Source organism: Scaptodrosophila lebanonensis, unplaced genomic scaffold (assembly GCF_003285725.1).
Source record: "Scaptodrosophila lebanonensis strain 11010-0011.00,11010-0021.00 unplaced genomic scaffold, SlebRS2 tig00000061-arrow-pilon, whole genome shotgun sequence".
Classification (NCBI taxonomy): Eukaryota; Metazoa; Arthropoda; class Insecta; order Diptera; family Drosophilidae; genus Scaptodrosophila; species Scaptodrosophila lebanonensis.
The window spans coordinates 8,619,136-8,644,269 of NW_022060554.1; the positions used below are offsets into that span (position 1 = coordinate 8,619,136).

The following is a 25,134-nucleotide window of genomic DNA, read 5'->3' on the forward strand; positions in this document are numbered from 1 at the left end:
TACATGGATACTAACGGGATAAGGGAAAAAACACAAAATATATGCTTCAGTGTAAAAGTTACAGTTGTTATTTATTAGTACACAGAATCTTATAAAATATATTAATATTCTTCCTTTGGTAGCCTTACTAAATTGTATTTTATAATAATGGCAAACGTAAATTATTTATCAAAATTTATACAAATTATCGGCGCAGATGCATTAAACTAAGAGATTCTGATATATATACAAAAGTATTAAATTATTTAATATTTTTAAATCTACATAATTTACTTAATCTGATGAGTTTTCCGACAAATTGTGTAGATCTGAGTAATTTATTATTGCGCGATGTAGGAACTCGTATTGTGCCTAAAAAAGAAGTGATGACACGTATTTGAAATAAACTGGAATATTGTTTATACTTACGTATGAATTAATAAGTCCCGGTCGCTGAGATCGTATCTTTCTTGTTGTCGAGCATATATCTATATTTTTTTCTAATCTAAGATGCTGGACCAAAATACACATGGCAACGAAAATTGAGCTTCGGTCAGTTCCCAAGCTGTATTGCGCAACAAATAAATAAAAGTTTTGAATGCAATTTTTTGGATTTCAATATTATCACTTACCTGCAATGAACAGTCAAAGGTGATCGACAACCACTGTTTTTTCGACTATTGTAGTGGTTGTAAGCCTGGTCCACAAGTTCTATTATCCCTCGACACACTTCAGGAACTTCCCCATCCACGGTTGGCCAACCATTATACTGGAATTGTGTAACTTTCAGTGTATCGTCTATCTTACAGTTAGTAACGTGAAATTCTCGTCTTGTGTAATAAGGACAACTTTCACTGTGTACATATTTTACAAGTATATGATCATATTGAATTTCGTCATCCGCCCAATAACGAGGACACTTTCGTGGACCATCCCCAATCTGGAATAATAAAAATACAATTTTACTTTTATATATATACTATGACTCTTGAATAGTCCGATAGCTCGGAAGCTGCTAATCTGACAGTCAAGTTTTCATAGGATCCGACGGCGGATATGGTTATAACTAATTATTCTGTCACTGATTAATTATTCCGGCTGATTGTTTAAGAACTTTCCCATCGCCTTCTGTGCGTTACAAATATAAAACCAAATACAAATATAAAACCCGTTGAAGGGATCATAAAAACCAATAAATAAATGCTCTATATCTATGAAAATATTCCGCATGCATGAGTGTACGCAGCTCCCTTAATCTTTAGATAAGAATTTCACAATCCGATTGGAAAAAGTTTCATGTTGAACAAGTACATTTTTAATTTTAAAAAAATTAGATAGATATTTTGAGTTCATAAGTAGTTTGTGGGGTATGGGTGTCTTTCTACTTACTATAAAGAATGAAAGAATGCAGAGATGTTCTACCTTGTATGAGATGGCTAAATGGAAATGAAATCGTTTACTAAACATGATCATTTATCTGCATTAAGACCAGGATCTTAAAAATCATAATTCTTAATTCTTTTAAAAGACCAGTTGAAGCTTTCCCCAATGATGTTCTTGACATTTTATAATATGTATTATAATAATAAGGTCACAGTACTTACTTCAGATATCATAATAAGTGTAGAGACACTTTGTTCTGAAATCATTCTCCAAAAGTCTACAATGGTATTTTCAAGAGGATCTTGTGTAATTATAAATGTTTCAGTATTATCGTATCCTTCGATGAATGAAGCGTTAATGTACGTGGAATTTTCTTTCATGGGTGCTGGGCTTAAAATAACCTAAACGAAAACATTCAATGTATAAAATATATATTAAATCAATAAAAATACTTACTCTATTACGGTCATAAGGAATAATCTCTTGGCTTCTATTTTTTGACATATTTTCTTCACTTTCGCCAATACAGCATGACTTACTGACCTCCTCCGTTGTAGATAGTAACTTCTATGTTATAATTATGATAAAAGTTAATCACAAACATATGTATACACAAACAATTACTTACCTCGAATTCAATCTCTAACTTGCATTTGCTTCCATCCGCAGGTTTTGTTTTTAAAGATTCAATTGTTTGCGGCATAGAGTTGATAGCTATCTCAGTATTTCCGTATGTGGCAGTATCCAGTAGTGCCCGGTAGAGAAAAATGTATTGTTTCTATAACGAAAAACAAAATTACAACCAGAACAGTTAAATATTATATTATTAGATAAGGTAAGTACAACACTTACCAACGACTGCACCAGAAAGTTGCGCTGATGACGTAGATCACAAACAGTATTAAAAATTGATACTGTGTCCTCTTCTTCTAGCTGTTGGGTAAGAGAGTCCAATGCAACTAGTGTACCTGTTCGACCAACTCCGGCACTACAATGCACTAATATAGGCCCTCTTTGAACTGAATATACTGAATTTATTTGCCGAATAAACTTGATAATCCCATGTGGATGCTCCGGAGCCATAAAATCTTTCCATGTCAAATAGTGATATTGTGTTATCTCTCTATGATCTTCTTCTTCGCCAATTAAATTAGTTTTGGATACATCTAGAGATCTGATTAAGTAGTCACCAGTCTTTCGCTCTTGTGTAAATTTCACAGATATATCTCCGAACTTTTTAGTATCTTGTACCTTTTCTGGCCAATATTTCGCACATTTTGCTTTGTTGTACTCTTCCAAATTTGTCAGCATCACAATTATCTCCAAATGCTGCTCCCATATCATTCTCCAGAAGTCGTCAATTGTACCTTCCATTGGACCTTGTGCACAAATAAATTTCTTTCTTTCCTTATATCCAATGACAAAGTTTGCATTAATATAATCTGAGCACGGAAGACCATTGATAGGTGACAGCTTCACTCTCGTTTGATCGTAGGCTTTTATATCGGGATACCTATTTTTGGGAGCATTTTCTTTCAAATCTGTATTTTTTGTTGTTCGGTCACTAAAGCGATTAGGTAACATTTCGTATTCTCGAAGAAATCCATAGTCTGTATCTTTATGCCGGCTTTTATACGCATTTATTAAGTCGGATTTGTGAATCGGACCCGATTCAAAACCTTTGTTGTTTCCAGAGCTTATAAAGTGGCTATGATTATTGCTACGACCTCCGAATAGAGCTCTATAAGTATAAAAAAGTATTATAATTGTATTTGCACCTAACAAGGAACAATTCATTTTCAATCAAATTCAATTTTCATTATAATTAGTAAGTAATTATTCTGTAGTAATGGTAACTACACATAGCTGGTTTTCAGCTGAATTCATTTTGAAACAAGTTTTCGTTTGAAATAAAGGTAAAAGCAAAATTAAACTCGCTAACGACTAGACTAAATGTCCGAAAATTTAAATCATTCCAAGCCCTAGAAGTTTTTGCAGGACGAATTTGAGAAACTCAAGCAATATATAATATACCAAATAGAGTAAAGAAATAGTATTTACCTGAGTGAATCTCTCAGTGTAATTGCGTCTTCCCCACGAATTGCATTTTTGCTCTTTTTATGGTCATAGAGAAACCATATTATAATAAACATGATGGTTACTGCAATTACAACCGCTAGGGCCTTCACGCCCATATAGTAGAAGTCCGAGTCGTCCAAGTTTTGAAGCTGTTCAGCTTCAGTTGCCGGAGTAATTATGGCGAAATAGTCGCTGTAGGCCATTAGCACAGAATTTCCGTCCGGAACTGTTTAAAAAATAATTAGCTGGAGACTTGCGTCATCTATGTGCCACTTACCAATTACTTCCAAAAAGCCTGTATAATTTGAATTAATATCTAATTTGCCATCCCATATATCTGGAAGAAACGCGGACTCCTGTGCAAAAGATTGATTGTACAAATTTAAATTTGTATCGCCCTCTTTACTAATTGCAGCTTTTGGATTTCTTCGCTTCCGTTTCTTATTTTCTAGTATTTTGAAGGCGTGTTCCGTTAAGTTGCCAGCTTTAGTTAATTGTTCCTTTTGGGATAATACTAAAAGAATGGAATTTATTAATATATTTTACTATATAACTCTGTGAAACGCTCAAAGAAGGTTTCATCATTTTCGACGAAGCTACATATACCCTCTATGATTTTCCCTCTATGATCAAGGTCCGCAAACTAAATACCCTACTATGTCGGTCTATCTAATGTTTAATTAGGAAGAATGGGTCACCATTCGCGACACAGAAGTGATACAATCAGATATGTCATCATTATTGTTAAAATGGAATTTGGATCCAAAAGTCTTTATTAACAACAAAAAAGATATTAATAAAAAAAATCTTCATTTTATATAACATATTTTTTTAAAATGATATATAAAATGGTAATATGCTTTATTGCGAGCTTTAAGAGTAGTGGTTAAAAAAGACAGACGCACAGTCGGATTTATATAGTCTCGTCATGTCATATGTAATGGCTTACAAACCGTACACTTCGTATAATATAAATTTGTAATGAAATAATACTTTACTTGGATTGATATCGTTTGCAGACTTATGGACTTTTTCCTGCTTTCGTAGAAACGGAGTACCCTCCAGGCAACGGCGGCATATGTTGTCATTATCCATTAAAGTTTCAGAGTTCTCAATAAAGCGTACTCCATCGCCTAAAAATATTTCTGATTTGAAGTATTTTTTGCTGATCATTTCTGCTATATATGTATCGCCTAGCATTTTGGTGTCGTTGTGAACTTGGTGATAAGTAGCAATGTCCAATTTGTCGGGAGTGGGAAGTTCTTTGTTTCCATTTTTTAATTTAATTAGATAAATTCGATAGCAACAGATGGGACCATTTCTTTCACTAATTTTGGGCAAATACAGCTTGATAACATATTCATTCTGGTTAAGCTTAACTTTGGTCCACATTGTTCTGTCGACAGTTGGAACAGACACAGGCATGGAGCAATTGCCATGCGCTAATTCGCCAGTTTTCTTATGACGCGTAATGGCCGATACTGCCACGGTATAGTTTGTATTAGGATCCGCTCCATCGTAGACTGTCTTATGGTTTGGCTCATCGATTCTTCGGATTTTTGGTGGCAATTTTTCCGTATGAACACCACTGGGGAGGCTGTATTGGTAGCTTCCTTCTATAGTAATAAGGTATGAAACTATCTTGCCGTTCGGCTTGTTCGGCACGTTCCAGCTAATCGAAATAGAGTTAAGTCTGGAAATATTTTGACGATGGCAATGCACAGTTAAATCAGTAGGCTTTGAGGCAGCACCGTCCATTGTTGTACCATTCACAACTTCAGACCATGGTCCACAAATTTTTGTTAGATCGCTACAGGCACGCACTTTAAACTCGTAGTCGGTTGCAGTTTTTAGGTTATCAAACATATATGGTAAGTTTCTTGAGTTTTGTTGGTAGACAGTTTCTTCAATTAGTTTTGGAACCTCCCCAGACTCAGAAACCATTAACTCATAATACTGTATATATTCGAGCAACTCTTGGGGTGGAGGGCTCCAACCAATTGTTATAGTTGATGCCGTACTCCCTGTTGTCTCAACCTTTGGTATAAACACTGGATCTGCCGTTAGGGTGGTTATCCCATTGGGGTGTGTATGGTGTGTCCCGCGTCCACGGGAATTTTTTGCCGAAATACGTAAAATATATGTAGTATTCGGTTGAAAACTACCAAGCACGTATGATGTATTGTTGCCACTTATGAAATCTGGGTGATATATAAATGATGGCGAACCTTCTTGTGAATACTGCACAAAATAATTCTGAATAGGATCGTTTCCATTGTTTACGGTCCAGTTCAGATATATTCGATTAGCTCCAACTGCTTTTGCGTAATCAATACTGACTTGAGGAACATCCAATATAAGAAGTGTTATTTCCTTTGAAGTAATCTCAACGTCAGCCTCGTTATACAGGACACATTTATATGTGCCATTATCCTTTTTATTTACTCCTACAAATGATTGTGTAAAGTTTAGATGAGTAACATTGACTGATGAAATGGCGGACGTATTATCGGGAGAGGCAAAAGAGCTACCATCCTTAAGCCATTTCAATTGTTCGTGTATTGAGGTATTTTGTGGGTAAATGCGTATCAAGCAATATAACTCAACAGCTTCCTCAATCAGACATTTAATTTTTTCTGGAGTACTTTCAACAATTGTTGGGTGGAGGAATGTTTGTAATTTAAATTCAATCGAGTGATTGTTCCACGCAGTGTCACAGAAATAGCTTCCGGTATCTGATTCAGTTAAATTGTGTATCGTTAGCTTGTTGCTAAACTTATTGGTGAGGTTTTCATCGGTTTTAATCATTTCTGCTTTAATGCTGTATCTGTAATTTAAAAAAAGTTATTGTTTTTTTTTATTTAAATAGAGTAGGAAACACGCGATACACATCAATATTAAATCTAAATGAAAGCTGAATTTAAATTTTAGAAATATTAATAAATATTTTAATTATGTTCTGTTTTAATCAAGTTCGAGTAAAGGCTTTTGAATTGCTTTGTTGACATGACAAAATCCCAACTCTTCACAAAACAAATTTAGGCTTTTAAATAATTTTTAAAGGTTAAATATAAATGTATTAAATGAGTTTTTTACTGCTTTTTTACTAAAGAATTCTTTTTAAGTCGAAGTCATTTCCCTAATAATTGGAAAATATTATGGCTTGAAGTTGAGCATGTGTGTTTTGATTATTCGCTTTGAATTATCAAAAATGTATTTTTATGAGATCATAAAACATACCTTCTATTTGCTTTCTCAATTGTGTTGTTGTTAAATATCCATGATGCAGCCTCATTTTCAGATCTACATAGTAACGACCAGTTTTTTCCGATTTCTGCCCATTCTGAAAACATACAATAGATTTTTTGAGCTACATATGTAATAACAATAGTCATAATAGTATTTAAATATTAGTCATTTAAAATACATATTTGCGTTCAGAATCGCTCAATCTTTAAACCTTTAAACATGCAGGCGCCCTTTAATAAAATTCCACCCCCATGGCAGGAGCGCGAGTTGGGCGTAGTCGTAGTTTGTTCACTAATCTAAATTTATCTATAGAAAACTTGTAGAGCATATCATTAAGCTAAAGTCGAACAGAGGCTTAACCCAACTCATTAAATGTTGCTGGAAATTAGGCATTTGGGAAAATGCTATGGTAAATGAGAATGTCGCCGATTTTCACACCTTTTTATGTATGTACATACATAAGTACATACTTTGCATGGCAATACATACATATTTGAGCATGTATGTACACGTGTAATTATATATTAATGCAAATATGTTAAAAGTTAATTAGTATTACAGCATCAATAAAAGCATTTATTTAACGCTCAAAGCGTTTTTGCATTCTGTCTATACCTTCTCGTCGAATGTGTCCCAGCGCCCATTTACTGCTTGACAAAAAAATTAGAAGAAAAACTTGGGCTGTCAATGTTAGGGAGTTTTTAAACTCCATTGTTTTTTAAGATTTTGCACTGCAAATCCACTGATTAGTACTTTTTCCTTAATAAAAAAAAATAGCTTATAAACAATTGTAATTGTATACTACAACAATTATAAAGCCGGACTAACAAACGAGCCTTAACACAGGCAAATTTGTGATAGTGTTGTAAGGGGTCTGAATCAAGGTATCGTCGGGGGTACATAGTTTTTGAGCACTGAGACGCCATTAGTCTTAAACCAGTATTTATTTTGAAAGTATTATTATTATTATATATATATATATATATATATATATATATATATATATACTGCTTGACATAATGTATGTACATATTATGATCAATTTACATATAAATTGACATTAATATAAAATGTACAACAAAACGTGAATTTGAAAAAATTGAATTTCATAAGATAAAATTAGAACTTTCTGGATAGCTAATTTTGTGTTAAATAATTAATTAAAGGAATGTTTTTTTTATTATTTGTGCTTGAAGAAGATAAATAAAAAGCAAGTCTGCATATTTAATTTAATAGGGATTATCAGAAATATCAGGCTTGTAGTGGAAACATTGCAGCTCGTTTCATTTTCGATTAATCGGTTCAAACCAACCCTGTACCGCAAACGTTTTGCATACAACAAAATTTGCCGGCATAAAATACTCTAATTTTAATTGAATATCCAAGAAATGAAGCTAGTAAGGTATGTCACAATTAATGATATGTCTGCTTAAGCGAAAGCATTACTAATAGCTCTGGTATTTATCTGTGCATTTGAGTTTTTAAGTACAACTGCAGAGAGTGGTTGTAGCTGCGTGCGGCACATTATGTGCACATACACATGCACGTAAATACAGAAAATGTCTTATGTTAAATATTTCTTTTCAGATTTTTGATGAAACTCAGTCATGAGACTGTAACTATTGAATTAAAAAATGGCACCCAAATTCATGGAACAATTACTGGAGTGGATGTGGCTATGAACACGCATCTGAAAAGTGTTAAGATGACCATAAAGAACAGAGATCCCGTGCACTTGGAGTCACTAAGCATTCGTGGTAACAACATCCGATATTTCATTTTGCCGGATAGCTTGCCGCTGGAGACTTTGCTTATAGACGACACTCCAAAATCAAAAACCAAAAAGAAGGACAGCGGTCGTGTTGGTAGTCGTGGCAGAGGACGTGGAGCCCGTGGTCGTGGAGGCCCTAGGGGGCGTGGAAGGGGCAGAGGGGCATCAGGTCGACGCTAAATATAACATCAAATTTTATTACTAAAAGCTACAAAAAACTATAGTAATATAATTAATTTTATTTTATATTTTGGATGCCAATCGCGGTCAAGAGCAAAAGCGTTCTTTACAAAACGATACCGTTGTCACGGATAGTCGAACTACAACTAATCAGTTGGGTTAACAGTTGAAGAAACCTTAATATATGTATTTTTATAAACAAAAAAGAAGTTTAATAAATCTGCGTGCAGATCCAGCTACCCGTGCGCCTACCAATAATAATATTGAATTAACTAAGCCCAGAAATATACTTCATTATATCGAGGTGAATCTTCATATTCTCAGGAAAGAAGTTTTAGCTTTGCATACACAAAGTCTAATATTTGGAATTAATCGGAAACGAATTCATAGTTTATGAACTCTTTTTGTTATGATATATGTACTATTTGTAAATTAGTAATAAATACCAACACTAAAGATTTCTAAAGTTCCTCATTATATGATGATATAATTATATGATATGCTTAAAATTTAGACAATTAATGTCAAAAAGAATCAGTTTAAGAGTTCACCGATTTTAGTTTTATTTACTGATAATTAACGAATTGGCCGCTGTTTTTTAACGAACCATCGCTGGTGACTGCAAAAAAGCAAAGATCTAACGTTTCTTAAATCAAACCAATGACAGAAGTATTTATATTCAAACTAGTTAATGGAAGATAAATTTTATTTATTTCAATTATTCAGAGCACATTCGCTTTAGCTTTCAAAGCTTACAAAGACTTCAATACCTTTCTGAATCGATCCAAAACAATGTTGGCATGATATTCCTTAAAAATTAGAGCTGGGCGGAAACGAATAGAAATATCTCCGCACCCACCTGTCTGCACACCGTTCTGTTTTAGTTGAGCCACAATTGAATCTCTAACTTTTGTATTTGTGCAATTTAAAGCTAGGAAAGTGCCGCGTCCTCGAGTAGCGCTCACTATGGGAAATTCCTTTTCCAAGCTTAATAAGCCATTTTTTAGGACTGCGCCAGCAGTTTGTACATTTTCTAACAATTTTTCCTCTTGGATTACTTTGATAATTTCTTCTAATAGAATGACTTTGCCTGGATCACCCATCCAAGTGTTAAAAATCCTATATGATTGATTTGGAATGAAATCTTCGTTATGGAAATAGCCACCTAGTTGCATCTTTTTGCTAAAGGTAACTACATCAGGGGGCGACTCCAAATTAAAATGCTCATGGCACCACATTTTTCCAGTACCTCCTCCGCCGGTCTGTACTTCATCTATAAGGAGAGCAGCACCGTTTTTCTTACAAATTTTTTGTAAGCCTTGGAAAAATTCTGGCGAAGCTTCGTTATCACCTCCCTCACTCTGTATCGGTTCTACGATAACGCCAGCAACAGGAATGTTTTTCTTGGAGTATTGCTCAATAAGTTCTTGTACTTCAGCTAGGCATTTTGCATCCTCTTTTTTGTTTTCAGCTACGTTCTCTTCTAGGGGGTACTTATATTGCGGAAATGTAGCTATAGGCCAGTCAAAGGATGGTACGTCTATTTTATGAATGTATTTGGAATGTGTTGTTGATAGAGCTCCTAGTGTGCGACCATGGAAAGCTCCTTTAAATGAAAGAATGCTTAATTTGGGAGCACCCGGGGGCAAATTGATCATACAGGAATTGATTTCTTGCTCAGTAAAGCTCACATTCTGGCCGCGAATTTTATTTTGGTACCTGAAAGTGGCGAGAATGTACAATTTGGGTAATTGACTATAAAGAAATCTCACTATTACCAGATAAAAATGCTTTTAAATGCATTTTCGTTCGAGCAAGATCCACACATCATGGTAGTGATTTTGTTCAATCCTTTGGGCGCAACGTTCTTTAAAACCGAATTCAATTTCTCTGGCCATTCTTTTCCAGGAAATACTCCAAGAGCGGGTCTGTTAATTAAAGCTAAAAAAAAAACACCATAGTTTAAGGACAATCTTAAATGTGAGCTGGAAAATTGTTTTTTTTTTAAATTACATTTTAGGTTGCGCTCATCCTTGAAAACGTTAACGAGTCTGGGATGGTTGTAGCCCAATGGAACGGAAGAAATTTGTGTGTAAACATCAAGTAAAATATTACCGTCCACATCGCATATATAGTTTCCTGTCGACTTTTCATAATCGGCAAAAAACTGTACCGTGCCCGTGCTCTAAAAATAAACATTGATTAGGTTTTGTCACTCACCAGCAAACAGCACTTATCTAATCGCTTTATCATTGCCACTATTTAAATAACAGTTATTAATTATAACTGATTTGTTTGCCAGAAGGGGGACACTCACAATAGATTTTGGGTCTCTGTCTCTAGAAGACAGATTTATGAATGTACATACCTGAACTGCTTCCAGTTGGTTTTTAAGCTCAATCGATTTTGGACCAGGGATGGTTTTCGTCCTAACTATGGGCTCTTTCGGCTCAGAGCTGGTAGAGTATGCCTTTGCCCAATTGTTTTCAACTGAAGTATAACATATACATATTTATGTCCTTCTTAACAATGGTTATGTAATTTGTAATTTTACTTACGGACTCCACTTTGCTGAGATTTTACATATTTGTGGGCTTTGGGCAATGTTTTTAAAAAGAAGTGCCTCATTTTGCCGATTCTTCAAGGGGGTTGTTATTGTGCAAGTATTTATTTACTTATTCGTTTTTTTCTAAACTTAGCGCAGCTGAGCGGTCTTAATTCTCAGCATAAAGTGGCAATTTACCATAAGTGAACAAATACTCATTGGTGGCCTTTCAGAGTTCATTTCGATTTATCAATTTAAAATAAGGAATTATTATGGATCTGCGCCAAAAAGATAGAGTTGATTTAAATCTCTTATGTGGAGCACATAATAATTGTTGTTAACACAAGGAAAATTTTTAAAACTTATATATGTAGTCAATATATATTATCTATATGTAAAAACCCTTTCCTGTTCCTGTCCATCAATGTAATAAATTCCTATATTTATAATGATGATAAAGTAGTACTCAGCGTAGAAAAACTTTTTAAGTTTAACATTTAAATTTTTTTCATTGTAATTACAAGTTGTTAAAATTTATTATAAATAAGAGTGCAGTTATATCCCTAAATGTGCTTGGGAACTACATTTCAATAGCCACTTCAATCAGAACAGAAATAATAATAATACATTTTTGAAGAGCATGCGTAAAGAGTACACTTCCAGCTATAAATACGTTCACAGTTCTTATACAAGTATTAAGCTTAGCTGTAGCTAAGCTCTTTAAAAAATTAAATGTTTAATTTAAAAAAGAAATTTAAAGAATTTTAAAAGTTAACATAACAACATAAGACTAAGAGTATACTTAGATTTATTAAACGTTGGTCCAAGAATTTAATGATCAGTACAAATACCTTAGGAGGGATCCCAAGTTTTGGCTGACATCGTATTCTGGCAGACTTTTGCACTTAAATCTTCATCAATACGTAGGCCTGTTCTTGGTATATTTTTTCTTCACAAAATGATTATTAAATTTCTTTGTAGACCAACAACTTACTCTCAACAAAATTCTTCCTTTCTCCCTCTACTGTATAAAAACTGTCCTCTATAACCATCTCTGGTCCTAACGTGTTGAATTGGCAAATACAATTTGTCCCCAACAGAATCAGATATTTTCTCTTTCACTTTTTTCTTCAGTAATCTACTTTGTTAATAATTCGAATTACATTTTGCTCTTTTACTTACTATTTTTGAAACTTTATATGCAATTTTATTAACAGGGGAGGATGTGAAAAAACATAAACTTTGTTTTGTTTATTTTTTTATACAGAAGGACAGACCCAATTTCTGTCCGTCTGTCGTCCTTTTACATATATTTGCCAATTTGAAATTAAAATCGCAAATAAAATTTAAAATTATTATTATTTTTTTGTATAAGTACACATCAGCTGTACCTTGAGTATTGTACTGATACGATAGTAGACAAAATTGTATTCTTTAAAAAACCTACTTCACAATTATACATATAAATAAATTAGGCATTAGTCGACTTTTGTATACTTTTATTTATTTATTGCACAGTGTTTTATATTGCTCTAACTTAACGTTTTTCATAAAAATATTTATTTAAGTATGTACATGCATTTTGCTCTGTAAAAACAAATATATTATATGCACATTTGGCAGCCCTCATATAATAATATTAATTTATACAGTTGGCAGTAAACAGTATCATTATTCATTCTGGGCCAATGTACAACTCAAATTAATATATACAATCGCTTAGTAACTATATATACACATCCCCTAAGATTATTCTATATTTTCATCGAAAACCTTGTAAGGCATGATTTAGAATTAAAGAACACTAGCATATTTTTGGTTAATGTATGCTTTGGTATGGTAGTTATATGTTCTAATCGACGCAGCCAACGTTTGAATTAATTGCTTGTCCCTTTTGGTAGACGGCGCAAAGGAATCAAGTCCACTTCCGCTAAAAACAGAAAATGAAATCATAAATCATATTTGTACAATTCACAAGGAAATTACACGTCTTTGAAATACGCTATTTATATTTTATTCTTTGCCAATTTTTTACCCTTCACTTAAAAGAGTGAGTACTTATATGATTATTATAACGGACTAAAATCAAAACGTGAGGTCGAGAAGATTGGTAAAAGGTGCTTTCTTAAAAAAAACTGAGAAATTATAGATACAGTAGGGTATATAGTGCACTCCTCACGACCATGTAAGCCTATAGTTTTTTGAGTGAAGGGTACGGGTATATATATATAGATGAAGAAAACGTTCGAAGGATTTTCTGGAACTTTTTTATTTTGTTGCCTACCTTATATCTCGTGTCCGGAGCACACGCTCTGCCCATGTTTGAGGTCTTGGTATGTCCCGTGCTACACCAACTTGTTTTTTGTCAAGATAATCAATTACATCATCATAATAGTTGGTTCTGTAGTTGTACATGTATTTGTACTGAAGGAATTTAGGCCTACAAAAAATGAATTTATGTAATCTATTTTCTTGAGGTTATAATTAGGATTCAAAAAAAAAAATCTTTGAATTATTGAAAACGTTATGAAATACCCAAATTTTGTAGACCATACCTCACCCAATGCCGGTATAATTGAACTGGTTTCCTGTATCCGTCATCTTCTGGAGGAGGTGGTGGTGCTTTTGCTTCCTCAGCCTCAGCGATAGGTTGTTCTTCAGCTGCTTGCTCTCCTCCTGCCTCAGCGGTTTCGGATTTATGTTCAGAAACTATACTCTTTGGGGTCGAAGGCACAGCTTCAACAGAAGCAGCTGCTTGACTAGAAGATTGCTCAGCATCTCCGCCGTCATCAAACCCCCAAGGATCTTCTTCGTCTGCCATATTTCTAGTTACACAAATAAAAAGCAAAACTGTTATGCAATAGGAGTTTGATTCAATCGATTATATCGAGGGTAAAGTAAAGTTTTCAAAGTATTAAAAAACTTAATGGGGATTTCATGACCCGATGGTCATGATGGTTTCTGAGCAAAATCTTCTTTGAAATATCTTTAAGGATCTTCATATTTGTTCTACCATACATAAAAGCTTTTAATGTTTTTGTGTATAGAGGACACACAAATTTAGTTTAAATTTCAAATTTCGTTCTATACCTTTAATTAGTGTTTATATTGGAGTAAAATAAAAAAGACTAAATGAATGGATTTCCCTGCAACATATAAAAGCGATTTAATGAATATAATCTAATTTTAAATCTTCACTGCAATGTATATGTATTAGCAGATTTTGTATCTGCAGCTGCGTATACAATTAACACCTATCTGTACACCGGAATTGTTAAAAGGGAAAAGTTGAGGGAAATAATAATTTTTGATTGAAGATGAAGAATCTTACCTAAATAGGTGTCGGTACTTTATTAGGGAGGCATATATGCTGACTAAATATGTTTTTGCTATGATACATAATACTTATGTATGCAGCCACATATTTAAAATATCTGTGCAACCATCATCTTATAACGTGAGATTGGTGATGATTAGTCTCTTAGTAGTAGGTTTTACCTAATCTAATCTGAGCACACTCACTCTTTCTAAAAAAAGTAAAAGTTTTGGAAACTATGAAGAACTTTTTAAATATAATATATATATTGTTAGCTCAATGGATTATTCAAATAGAATTTGGATCAGCTTGGTAAGTACCCTACACTAACACTGTTCTTAAAAAATTTTAACAACTTCATTTACATTTTCCTCAGCTCAGAAAACGATATACACGCTTTAATTCTTGCAAGAGGAGGAAGCCAAGGAATAAAACATAAGAACTTGGTCAAAATTAACGGAATTTCTCTTTTAGCTCGCTCAATATTGACAATAAAGAATGCATCTGATTGCTTTGAGAATATTTGGGTTTCAACAGATGACGAAAATATTGCAAAGGAAGCGGACAAATGTAATTATAGTATTTCCACATATTCATTTAATTTTGAGCGGTATGTTAGTGAAATTTTGAAAAGATATAAATTTGTTTTTATAATTGAAGACGGAGCATTGGTCCATAATCGCCCCGCACAATACGCAATGGATAATACATCCTCGCTTGATGCTGTGAAAGAATTTCTTAATGCCCACCAAACAATTAATAATGTCGCATTATTTCAATGCACATCAGTTTTTTTAAAAGAAGCTTACATAAGACAGGCTGTTGAAAAATATAAAAGCCACGAGTGTGTTTTTGCAGTCAGAAGGTATTATAAATTGAATCATTGCAACCAACTTTGCGGCTTCTCAGTCCTTAATAATTACGTTTTCTTGAATTTTATCCGTTGAAATTAGGTCGCACAGCTTACGTTGGGAATTAAAGAACAATGTCTTGATACCTTCAAATTTTCGTATAGAGTCCCGACCTAGACGACAAGATTGGAGTGGAGATATGATTGAAACAGGAATGTTTTATTTCTCACGGAGAGAATTAGTAATGAGTGGCTTTTTGCAAAATGAAAAGTGAGTGTGTTTTTCCTAGATATACCTATACTATGCATATTAGTTTTAATTTATTTCGTTTAATTTATTAGGTGTGCAGTTGTTGATATTTTGCCGGAAGATGCTTTGGAAATCGACTCTTATCAGGACTTGAAAATAGCTCGCTGTATTGTAGATAGCTGATATAAATTATAAGACTGATCTTCGTTGGTTAAATAGATCTGCAACATATTTACTTTATTTACATTTTACATATTCGTCACTAAAATCACTCAATCTGTGTTTTTGTTATGTTTAACAGCAAACACGTTACTCTAAAAGGTCTGATAAATAAAGTAATTAACTAACAAAAATTTGTATAGGAAAAGCTAATTCTGTTTCATTCACATTACTATGAGACCTGGCATACATAAGTCCAGAAGACCGCGTTAAAGCACTCTACTGGCTGTTGGGTAGGACATCGAAGCTGCCAACGTCATTAAAGCTACTTGTATACAAGGCGATGATCAGGCCAATCTGGACATATGGCATCCAATTGTGGGGCACCGCCTGTAAGACTAGTCCGCATCATACAGATATTCGAGAACAAAGCTCGCCGCACCGCCACCAGCGGTCACCCTCTGCACGACAACGACACTATTCAGCAAATCCTCAGCTTCCCTTGGATGGAGGACGAAATTAAGAAAAGCAGCAAGCGGTACACCACCCCAATAATTTGGCGATCAACCTACTGGACAACAGCGAACGGACCAGGAGGCTGCTCAGGAGCCATCCTCTGGACCTCCCTTGGGACTAGCCGATACTATAACCTCATCATAAATGAAATGAATAAATTGTCAAGTTTAATTAGCCAATTTAATGATTGTCCACAATGGACAGTTTTAAATAAAAACATCCTGCTAATAAAAAAAAAAAATTCATAGGTCAACGAGCTAGACGGAATCCCACAGTGTGAGTTTGTTTCTGAGTAGGCATTGACCGAAGCATAATTGAAATTTCAAAGTTATCATAAATCCTAGGACTGATCTTAAATAAAGATTAAATATTTATCAAAAAAATGCATATTGCTATAAATTTTATAAATATAATATAATATATGTATCACATATATCTAAATATTATATAAATTCCATTTATGTGTTATCTAGTTCGTATCAAAATTTCATATACACATTTATACAACCCGTGAAAATTCATAAATTTCAAATTCAAATCTAAACAAAACACGTCGCCGATATCTTGCCATTATATAACAGTTATCGATTTCTTTCTGCTTTTTTTTCTCTTCTTTTCCATTTAATACCGATACACCTTCGATAAATAAGCGAAATTTGCTTTGTTTTGCTTTGGTTTGCTTTTCTTAGTTGAGAAAATGTCCATTTGAAGTCAAAAACGAAATGAACTAGTTAATGTGAAATTTTTATTTTCTTGAAGGTTCATTTCTATTTTAAGTTCAAGTAAGTCGCCTATTTTTGTAGTTTGGTGTGCATTATAAACATTGGCGGGAGAGAACACGTGAAATGTACATACATATGTTGAACAGGAAGGTGAATCATTAGGCCTGGCATGGATTGGATATGAAATTGTGTAGTCTTGGTCAAAAAACCGAACTGGGACGCATGCGGCGTCGAGTCTGTGGCTATGAAAAGATGTTGAGCGTTAGCACGCGGCTGCTTGCTTCCACAGGGCAGACACTAAAATGAAGTTGCTTCCAACTGCAGTTGACCAAAGATGTTTGGTTGTGGCATTGCCAAAGATACGTGACCCTGCTCAATTCCCATGTTGGCTGAGGCCGAGTTCCAGACCCAACACCTTCACATCCACAAATTATGCATCTGTCAGAGGAGGAGAGGGTGGTGGTTCTTTGACGCTATCTGTAACGGTAATGGGCCTGTCAGATGCTTTCTTCTCCCCTTATCAAATTGCGGGAAAGTTAAACAAATTTTTTCTGTATGAGCTTATTTGAAAACAGTTGCAAATACACATATGTATGAATGTATGTATGTAAGTATACATATGTACACAAATGTTTCTTGAATATGAAATTTGCAACTGGTTCTACTTTAGTTTCAAGAATTGGCTTGTAACAATGTTTCAAAGCCTTAATAACATTGACATTTTTAATTTTCTGAAAATAAAGAAACATGTATACTATGGAATTCGCAAAATTGTATGAGTTTTATCTGTAAATATTGCATTAAAAATTAAATTGAATATGTTTCCGTTCCTTATTGCGGATGACTTTGCGACATTGAATTGAATTGTACCACAATGTGGATAAATTTTCCCTGGGCGTTGAAAAAATAATTTTTGAATTCTATATGCATTTTTGCGGTGAATATATCTGCATAAATTTGTACGCGCAATAGTAACAATTACGATCATTCGTGGGATTGCGACCAGAATTAAAACAACTTCTATTTAAAATAGTACGATTGGAACACGACTTAGGCTGGATATAAACTATGTATATCCATGTTTGGTGCAAGATAATTAGTAATAGCGAACAGAAAGAGTTTTGATTAATGCTATATTAAAGTTCATGAAAGTGGATCAATACATAGTCCTGCAGCGGTGCAAATATTGATAATTGTGACATATTTACTTAGCACAAAACGTTCAGTTAAATCTGTGGTACGAATTGAATCCGAATTGCCAATTAGTGTCCCTTAGTAAAAATTGCTGATTTTAATAATTATTATGGCTACTTTGCTACTGTTGAGCAAATAATTTTTTATTAACGGCACAGGATTTGGTACAATTAATTAAAAAAGATTATTAAATAAGGAAAAATATATGGCATCTACAGAAATTATAAATGGTAAGTGAAATAAACTGAAATAAGAAACTATAGCCGGAATGCTAACAGGATTCCTTGTAAGATTGTTGCTGCAGCTGATGTCGAAGGCAGAAAGCTTACGCCGAATAACCTATTTATATGTTACAATGCAGAAAATGGTAGCGCCTAATAAGACTTTAAATAGTGCAACATAGAAACAATTTAATCCGTGAATCACCAATACTCTTCAAAAATGACGAACTACATATAAACGATCCTATTACCGCAACAACAAATGCTCCACAATATTCAATATTGCCATTACGGGGTGGTGTATTAAGCCAGTGTTGTACTATTAAAAAAATATATATATATATATATTTGAAAGTAAAGAGGGTGTAAATTTAGTGGAGAATTCATTAATTGTATTAGCCGTGGATAACTCTTATGGAAAAAGCCCCTGCCTTTGCAAAATATGCAGAAATGAAATAAAGTATTTTATGCTAAACTAGCATAAGCTAGAAAACGTCGTAGTTTTTTTCAAAGAATTTTGATTTAAAAAAAAGTGGAAGAATGCAGAGAAATTAGTATGCATAAGATACTAATCGAGGAAACACTTGTCCAAATAATATCGCTAGCATACCGTGTGTTCCAAACTACTGTACACATTGTTCTATATCTTTAACTTGTACTTTGAAATAATGAAATTCTCAGTACAAATTTATTTAAAAAGTGACAAACAAAACTGAACGAAACCCTGATCCAATTTGTTTAATCCAGATTTGAGGAATTTAATTCTCACTATTTCAGAGTAAAAAAATAACTGAAATATTGGCTAAGGTTGTGAATGTCAAATCAAATGTTTTGTATCTTTTTCTATTCTAATGAAACGATCTTTAGTTTTAAACAGAATTTAAATTACCTTAATATAGTTTTTAGTCCCAAGATTCCATTTATATTGATATCAATGCAAGATTAATTGGTTATACAGTTTTAATGACCAAAATGAAATGATTACCTTTCATTATCTTAACGGGTCGGGTCGCATGCCTCTGGTTCTGGTTCATTGAAATATACACATGCGCATTTTGCTTTTCGGATTTATTACTTACCTTGTAAGCCATAAATTATTATAAACACAGCCACTGCCAACACCATCAGTGAAATCGTATATTTGCACAAAATTAATTATTACAAATAATAGTAAATAAAATCAAAAACAATTCTCCCTTTTGTTTTTCTTGGTTCCCAGAGCTGAACAGCAACCATCGATAGTGGCGGAAGCATCGAATCGAAGCGAATATTGGATAATTTCCAGCTCTAGCTCACAACCCCTGTTTCACGCGTTGTTTCAGGATAATATAAATAAAATATATTATATATAAAGGAAACAGTTTTGATTTCGTCATAAATTCATAAAAATGTGAATGTGAAATTGTTTTCAAACAAGTGTGAGTGGAACGATTCTGAGCAGGTAAGATGAAATTTGTGTTTAATATATTAATAATACATATGTATACATATACATACATATGTATATGCAAATATGCCTATGCTAAGCTGACCATTGGTGAAGCATAATTTTAGTGCATTGAGTTACCCTTCGAATGACCAACGTGACGAACATGCCTCCCTCCTCCAGGTTTCTAGTGCACCCTTTTTTCTTTGCTAAAATTATACTACACGTGCAATACGCGGTGAAATATTATTGAAACTTCAACGAACTATGCACATAATCGTGTTTCTGTGTGAGCGTGTGTGTGTGTATTATTGTGTACAAATCGTTGCGGTTCGTGCAAGCAGAAGAAACAAATGTTTTTATTTTTAAAGAACGAATAAAAATGCTTTTTATATAGTGTATGTATATATATACATATACATACATATGTACATACATACATGTTTAGATATGTATGTATTCTCATTCCCCATGACTCAAACGTCTTCGATTTTAATACTGCAGGAAAGCAATAAATGTATGCCTTAGTTGTGGATGAAATCAAATCAAATGCGAAATTCCGTAAAAAGTTTATTAAAAGTGGAACAAAACGTATTACCATGATGTTAAACCCGTATCATGAATACATTTATGTATAAATTCACAAATGTTAATATGCTTTATTGGTTTTGTACCTCGTGCCCCTTTTCTTGTTGTGCAATAAAGATGTCCTTGTGACTGGCTAACGTGAAAGTATCATTTATTCGCATAAAAAGTATTCTGCTATAGAAATTGATTTCTACTAGAGGTCACTAAGATGCACGTGGCCCGGCATATATTTAAAATATCGGGATGATGTTGCAATACATATTTTCTTCTACTACTTATTTTGAGCTTCTCATCAAAAATTTACCGTCCGTTTGCCAGTTTTTGTTTCCCCGAAACTATGTACATACAAATATCTTTCAGATTTTATGTATGTTCTGCAAAGTTTCGGACGTAAAAATCCTTAAATTAGTCATATCTTTATATCATTACAAGCAAAAATACTATCCATCAAACCATAAATGAATCAATCCTGAGATCCGACAGTCTTCTACGCAAATAAACTTTGAGAAGCTGCGAAGTATTATATTTAATTCAGTTTTTAAAAACAACTTAAAATTAAAATTCGAATGTTTACGCTACAATTTGTATAGAAGGATAAAGAAAGGGATTTTTTTTGTACATAGTGGTTAATCAGACCTGAACAGGTTCAAATCGTATGTGTCTAGTACTTCCTTAGCACCTTAATGTACATAGCTATGTCCGCCATCCCTTTGAATACTTAACCGCCTGAGCACCAATAATAATTTATTTCATATTTTCTAAAATGCATTTTCCTAAAAAATATATAAGGGCATTTCAGCTAATATTCTTATGTTTTTTTTACTGACATCATAATCTTTTAAAATTTTGTATTTCAATTAGTTTGCAGCCTTTTTTTTTATAAATTAAGATGTATGTCTGGATTTCAAATAATACTCCTGCCAAGCTAAAAAAGGTAATACCGGAAAAAGGTAGTTATTGCATCAAAAATAAAACACCTGTTTCTTTGACAACCCTATGTACGTGAATACCATTTGTGCCTGAGTACAGAAAAAAGTCCCAAATGGTCAACTCAATAATCGACATGTATACAGAGAATTTTTGCGCATGCGCAAATAGAGCACCGTCTTCGTCCTTTTGAACACTTGACGTGCAATTTACGGACCTATAATTTTATAAAATTTTACTGTAATCTTTACCTACGTATTACAAATAATTTATTTAAACAATAAGTAAAAATACTTGCAAAGTATTGTGTTTGACGAATTAAGTACATATCGGTACAGACCAAAAACATAATGCAATAAATTTCACTACAGAAAATATTGATTTTAAATTTCTTCGCATAAAAGTAAATATTGAAACAATCGCATAAAACTTCTCGAATCCTACCATCCGATATAAAGACCTACAAATTTTTAAATATATAACACAAAATAATTATATTAATCAAAACTCGGGTCAAGAGTCCTTATTAAATATTTTGAGTAAAAAGTGAATACATATATAATATGGGTTGCTTAAGTAGTAAAGACCGTTTAACCAAAGAAGACATGGAGTTTTTGAAAACCCACACCCGATATGATGAAGCCACTATTAAAGAGTGGTACAAAGGTTTTAAGGTGAGTAAAGTATATCACAATTGTTGAAATAATATTCTCTGTAATAATGTGAGCTACGTTTTGTTTGTACAGCAAGACTGTCCGAATGGGCGTTTGACACCTGCAAAATTCGTTGACATGTATAAAATGTTTTTTCCATCTGGAAACGCAGAAGAGTTTTGCGATCATGTTTTCAGGACATTTGATATGGATAAAAATGGATATATTGACTTTAAGGTAAATAGTTAAATTGTATTTTCTTCCCCTTTTATCATATATGAAGGGAAAGCGCACCAAAGTGGTAAACAAAAATGCAATGAACCTAAAAATTGTGCTTTGTCTTTACTAGGAATTCCTTCTTGCCATAGATGTAACGTCGAGCGGAACTCCCGAGGAAAAGTTGAAGTGGGCTTTCCGAATGTATGATGTTGATGGCAATGGAGTCATCGACATACAAGAAATGACCAAAATTGTTCAGGTACTTATGTCGTTAGAAAAGTTCTGTAATAGATTATGTCTAGTATTCGTAAGCCAGAATAGTATAGGAAGTAATGGTTTAGAAGTCAGTGGAAATATAAAATTTAAGCGCCAATAGCAAAGGAGTTATGAAACAGAATTTGCAGCTTAATAGAAAAATAAGTTAAATATGATTATTTTTTTAAACACCCTTTATACAACAGAAACTCTGAAATACGCATTATAAATACATATAGGAATAAATTCGTGCAAAGCATACAAGAGCCGAAGTACTTGTATGTAACATCAATAGTTGAATGTACACGCATATATATTTTGCGCCATTTGTCGCCTATGCGTGACTGGGACACATATGTGAAAGCAATGCCCTTGAGACGCGCAATGGAGTAAGAATTAATAAACCTCTTTAGCAAAGTAAGTCAGGCCTATTAGAGAGGTAGCATGTATGTACTGGAAATCATGAGAAATCCCAATTAAAACTTTTGTTAAAGTATAGCTGAGTGTAGGTTAAATCTATGTCGATAAGCCCCCTGGTCGACATTTCTAATTGTTCAATTTCATTCTTTCAGGCAATCTATGATATGCTAGGCGCATGCTCATCTAATCGTCCCGCTGACTCGGCAGAGGAACGTGCAAAAAATATTTTTGCTAAAATGGATGAAAATAACGATGGTCAATTAACTCAAGATGAATTTTTAAAAGGATGTTTGCAAGACGAAGAGTTGTCTAAGATGCTAGCACCATAAACATATATATATGCTATAATATGTGTGTATTTGATGAAATCAGTAATGAAATGTATAAATATTTAATTTATAGTCCTTATATTAAAATTATATAAAAATACTCAATCTAAATTAATTGTTTTCGTTACATTTAAGAAACCTTCGGAGGGATGTGCCGTGTGCGTAATATATGCAAGGTTATAAAACTAATAGAACGATTCCCAAATATGAATGGACATGAACAAATTGAAGACACATATAACTTTCAAAACTTAATTAAATATTGCTAAATTCATTTTTAGAAATTCTTTAAGTTGTGATTTTAAATTTGGCATAAATAATTGTTTAACATTTAACGTTTTACGTATTGCAAAGAAGGCGAAAGATATCAACAGGAGTTGCGTGTGAATGAATCTGGTATTACTATATGTTTTTGACCTAAAATTGCTTTCTCCCTAAAACATGTCCTATATCTTGCCCGCTCTAATTTATTACTCTCGTAACCTGTATTTTAAAGAAACTAATCGAACTAATAACAATCAATACAAACACGTGTTCTTTCTTATTTAAGATAAGGCGAATAATGGTACCAGTTCTCCAAAATGGGAAAACAAAATAGTAAACTTAAACCAGAAGTTTTGGAGGATCTAAAACAAAATACCGAGTTTACAGGTAATATTTAATTTTTTGTGTCCTATGAACTTAGGAGGATCTTACATATAAAGTTATTTCCATTTCCTATTCATACATTGCTAGCTTTAGAATTTTTAATATATTATAATATATAATGCTTAAAATTTTTCAACAATATGTACATATGTAGATGCCGAGATCCAAGAATGGTATAAAGGATTCCTTAAAGATTGCCCCAGTGGTCACTTATCTGTTGAGGAATTTAAAAAGATATATGGTAACTTTTTCCCATATGGCGATGCAAGTAAGGTAAGCAAGTATTCTTTTAAGTCATTAAAAATACGTTCACAAAATTTATTGCTAATAATAAATTATTATTTTAGTTTGCAGAGCATGTATTCAGAACTTTCGATGCAAATGGGGATGGCACCATTGATTTTAGAGAGTTTTTGTGTGCACTGAGTGTAACTTCCCGTGGAAAGCTTGAGCAAAAATTAAAATGGGCATTTTCAATGTATGACTTAGATGGAAATGGATACATATCGCGACAGGAAATGCTTGAAATTGTCACAGTGAGTTCTGTCTTTTCTAAATCCTTTCCTCAAACTATCTAATAGTGTGAGAAAATCATGTGTTTAAGAAAACCCTAAATGAGTTTGTTACAGAAATATTAAATTGCAGTTAAATGTAAAATTGTATTATTTTATTATAAGAGTTATATTTTATAGTTATATGTACAATTATTTTAGGCAATCTACAAAATGGTTGGCTCAGTGATGAAAATGCCTGAAGACGAAAGCACTCCAGAGAAAAGGACGGATAAGATTTTCCGGCAAATGGATAGAAATAAAGATGGCAAATTAAGTTTGGATGAGTTTATAGAAGGAGCAAAGAGTGATCCTTCTATAGTGCGGCTATTGCAGTGTGATCCGCAGGCACATTAACTTAACACAATTTAAAACAAGCAATAAACATTTAAACTTATATAGAATATGTTCGATTTGTGACGATGTTTACATTTATAAGCCAATTATGTACTATGCATATATAAAAAAGAAAAACTTTAATTTATAAAATAAAGATTTGTGAACTTCGTTGAAAATATATCGTAAAACAAAGAAAATCATATTATAAAGCATACACATATAAGCTAATTCTATAAGAGAAAGCGTACACTTGTAACCAAATCGAATGGTGATGAGTGTGAAAATATCATTTGGGAGCTAATCAACGAAATTTCATACTCTGCTGTCACCGCTTAAGTTCTAATTTTGGTAAGATTTATGACGAT

General features: G+C 33.2%; 7 protein-coding genes and 1 long non-coding RNA gene across 8 annotated transcripts; 4 read left to right on the forward strand and 4 right to left on the reverse strand.

Annotated features, from left to right (window-relative positions):
- Positions 1–45: 45 nt before the first annotated feature.
- On the reverse strand, positions 46–7,456 carry LOC115624772 (tyrosine-protein phosphatase 69D). Its single transcript, XM_030519603.1, has 12 exons — positions 7,306–7,456; positions 6,682–6,784; positions 4,440–6,268; positions 3,719–3,955; positions 3,424–3,667; positions 2,215–3,103; positions 1,991–2,140; positions 1,819–1,929; positions 1,584–1,763; positions 612–919; positions 409–544; positions 46–351 (listed from the first exon to the last, which is right to left on the reverse strand). Exons 1-12 carry the CDS (start codon positions 7,400–7,402, stop codon positions 274–276), a joined length of 4,362 nt encoding a protein of 1,453 aa, XP_030375463.1. The 5' UTR covers positions 7,403–7,456; the 3' UTR covers positions 46–273.
- Positions 7,457–7,993: 537 nt separating this feature from the next.
- Positions 7,994–9,097, forward strand: LOC115624769 (probable small nuclear ribonucleoprotein Sm D1). Its single transcript, XM_030519602.1, has 2 exons — positions 7,994–8,092; positions 8,278–9,097. Exons 1-2 carry the CDS (start codon positions 8,079–8,081, stop codon positions 8,639–8,641), a joined length of 378 nt encoding a protein of 125 aa, XP_030375462.1. The 5' UTR covers positions 7,994–8,078; the 3' UTR covers positions 8,642–9,097.
- Positions 9,098–9,313: 216 nt separating this feature from the next.
- On the reverse strand, positions 9,314–11,368 carry LOC115624629 (4-aminobutyrate aminotransferase, mitochondrial). The gene is made up of 5 exons (XM_030519385.1): positions 11,200–11,368; positions 11,010–11,131; positions 10,655–10,826; positions 10,420–10,582; positions 9,314–10,360 (listed from the first exon to the last, which is right to left on the reverse strand). The coding sequence occupies exons 1-5, from the start codon at positions 11,267–11,269 to the stop codon at positions 9,394–9,396; spliced, it is 1,494 nt and encodes a 497-aa protein (XP_030375245.1). The 5' UTR covers positions 11,270–11,368; the 3' UTR covers positions 9,314–9,393.
- A 1,348-nt stretch (positions 11,369–12,716) lies between these two features.
- Positions 12,717–14,294, reverse strand: LOC115624816 (flightin). The gene is made up of 4 exons (XM_030519662.1): positions 14,277–14,294; positions 13,742–14,011; positions 13,471–13,626; positions 12,717–13,116 (listed from the first exon to the last, which is right to left on the reverse strand). The coding sequence occupies exons 2-4, from the start codon at positions 14,005–14,007 to the stop codon at positions 12,981–12,983; spliced, it is 558 nt and encodes a 185-aa protein (XP_030375522.1). The 5' UTR covers positions 14,008–14,011; positions 14,277–14,294; the 3' UTR covers positions 12,717–12,980.
- Positions 14,295–14,740: 446 nt separating this feature from the next.
- LOC115624931 (N-acylneuraminate cytidylyltransferase A) lies at positions 14,741–15,969 on the forward strand. Its single transcript, XM_030519781.1, has 5 exons — positions 14,741–14,814; positions 14,879–15,072; positions 15,163–15,367; positions 15,456–15,623; positions 15,695–15,969. Exons 1-5 carry the CDS (start codon positions 14,741–14,743, stop codon positions 15,783–15,785), a joined length of 732 nt encoding a protein of 243 aa, XP_030375641.1. The 3' UTR covers positions 15,786–15,969.
- Positions 15,970–19,527: 3,558 nt separating this feature from the next.
- Positions 19,528–20,181, reverse strand: LOC115624720. The gene is made up of 2 exons (XR_003995485.1): positions 19,982–20,181; positions 19,528–19,715 (listed from the first exon to the last, which is right to left on the reverse strand). It is a non-coding gene; the product is annotated as an uncharacterized LOC115624720 (long non-coding RNA).
- Positions 19,721–24,945, forward strand: LOC115624717 (neurocalcin homolog). Its single transcript, XM_030519540.1, has 5 exons — positions 19,721–19,855; positions 23,782–23,882; positions 24,034–24,152; positions 24,227–24,415; positions 24,593–24,945. The coding sequence occupies exons 2-5, from the start codon at positions 23,813–23,815 to the stop codon at positions 24,785–24,787; spliced, it is 573 nt and encodes a 190-aa protein (XP_030375400.1). The 5' UTR covers positions 19,721–19,855; positions 23,782–23,812; the 3' UTR covers positions 24,788–24,945.
- LOC115624718 (neuronal calcium sensor 2) lies at positions 19,744–23,336 on the forward strand. The gene is made up of 5 exons (XM_030519541.1): positions 19,744–19,855; positions 21,290–22,029; positions 22,102–22,245; positions 22,358–22,486; positions 23,055–23,336. Exons 2-5 carry the CDS (start codon positions 21,919–21,921, stop codon positions 23,229–23,231), a joined length of 561 nt encoding a protein of 186 aa, XP_030375401.1. The 5' UTR covers positions 19,744–19,855; positions 21,290–21,918; the 3' UTR covers positions 23,232–23,336.
- Positions 24,946–25,134: the final 189 nt, after the last annotated feature.

Bases quoted from the DNA above. Each gene is read 5' to 3' on its own strand.
- LOC115624816 (XM_030519662.1), bottom strand. From the start codon at position 14,007: ATGGCAGACGAAGAAGATCCTTGGGGGTTTGATGACGGCGGAGATGCT. The intron at 13,627-13,741 runs GTATGGTCTACA...CATTTTTTGTAG, and splicing joins TTATACCGGCATTGGGTGAG to GCCTAAATTCCTTCAGTACA. The intron at 13,117-13,470 runs GTAGGCAACAAA...TTCTGTTTTTAG, and splicing joins CTCCGGACACGAGATATAAG to CGGAAGTGGACTTGATTCCT.
- LOC115624931 (XM_030519781.1), top strand. From the start codon at position 14,741: ATGAAGAACTTTTTAAATATAATATATATATTGTTAGCTCAATGGATT. The intron at 15,073-15,162 runs GTAATTATAGTA...TTATAATTGAAG, and splicing joins TGCAAAGGAAGCGGACAAAT to ACGGAGCATTGGTCCATAAT. The intron at 15,368-15,455 runs GTATTATAAATT...CGTTGAAATTAG, and splicing joins TGTGTTTTTGCAGTCAGAAG to GTCGCACAGCTTACGTTGGG.
- LOC115624717 (XM_030519540.1), top strand. From the start codon at position 23,813: ATGGGAAAACAAAATAGTAAACTTAAACCAGAAGTTTTGGAGGATCTA. The intron at 23,883-24,033 runs GTAATATTTAAT...GTACATATGTAG, and splicing joins ACAAAATACCGAGTTTACAG to ATGCCGAGATCCAAGAATGG. The intron at 24,416-24,592 runs GTGAGTTCTGTC...CAATTATTTTAG, and splicing joins AAATGCTTGAAATTGTCACA to GCAATCTACAAAATGGTTGG.
- LOC115624629 (XM_030519385.1), bottom strand. From the start codon at position 11,269: ATGAGGCACTTCTTTTTAAAAACATTGCCCAAAGCCCACAAATATGTA. The intron at 10,827-11,009 runs GTATGTACATTC...GTTTATTTTTAG, and splicing joins ACCAACTGGAAGCAGTTCAG to AGCACGGGCACGGTACAGTT. The intron at 10,583-10,654 runs GTAATTTAAAAA...TTTTTTTTTTAG, and splicing joins GGATGAGCGCAACCTAAAAT to CTTTAATTAACAGACCCGCT.
- LOC115624718 (XM_030519541.1), top strand. From the start codon at position 21,919: ATGGGTTGCTTAAGTAGTAAAGACCGTTTAACCAAAGAAGACATGGAG. The intron at 22,246-22,357 runs GTAAATAGTTAA...TGTCTTTACTAG, and splicing joins ATGGATATATTGACTTTAAG to GAATTCCTTCTTGCCATAGA. The intron at 22,487-23,054 runs GTACTTATGTCG...TCATTCTTTCAG, and splicing joins AAATGACCAAAATTGTTCAG to GCAATCTATGATATGCTAGG.
- LOC115624772 (XM_030519603.1), bottom strand. From the start codon at position 7,402: ATGGAGTTTAAAAACTCCCTAACATTGACAGCCCAAGTTTTTCTTCTA. The intron at 1,930-1,990 runs GTAAGTAATTGT...ATTATAACATAG, and splicing joins AGTTAGAGATTGAATTCGAG to AAGTTACTATCTACAACGGA. The intron at 352-408 runs GTAAGTATAAAC...CTTCTTTTTTAG, and splicing joins CGGGACTTATTAATTCATAC to GCACAATACGAGTTCCTACA.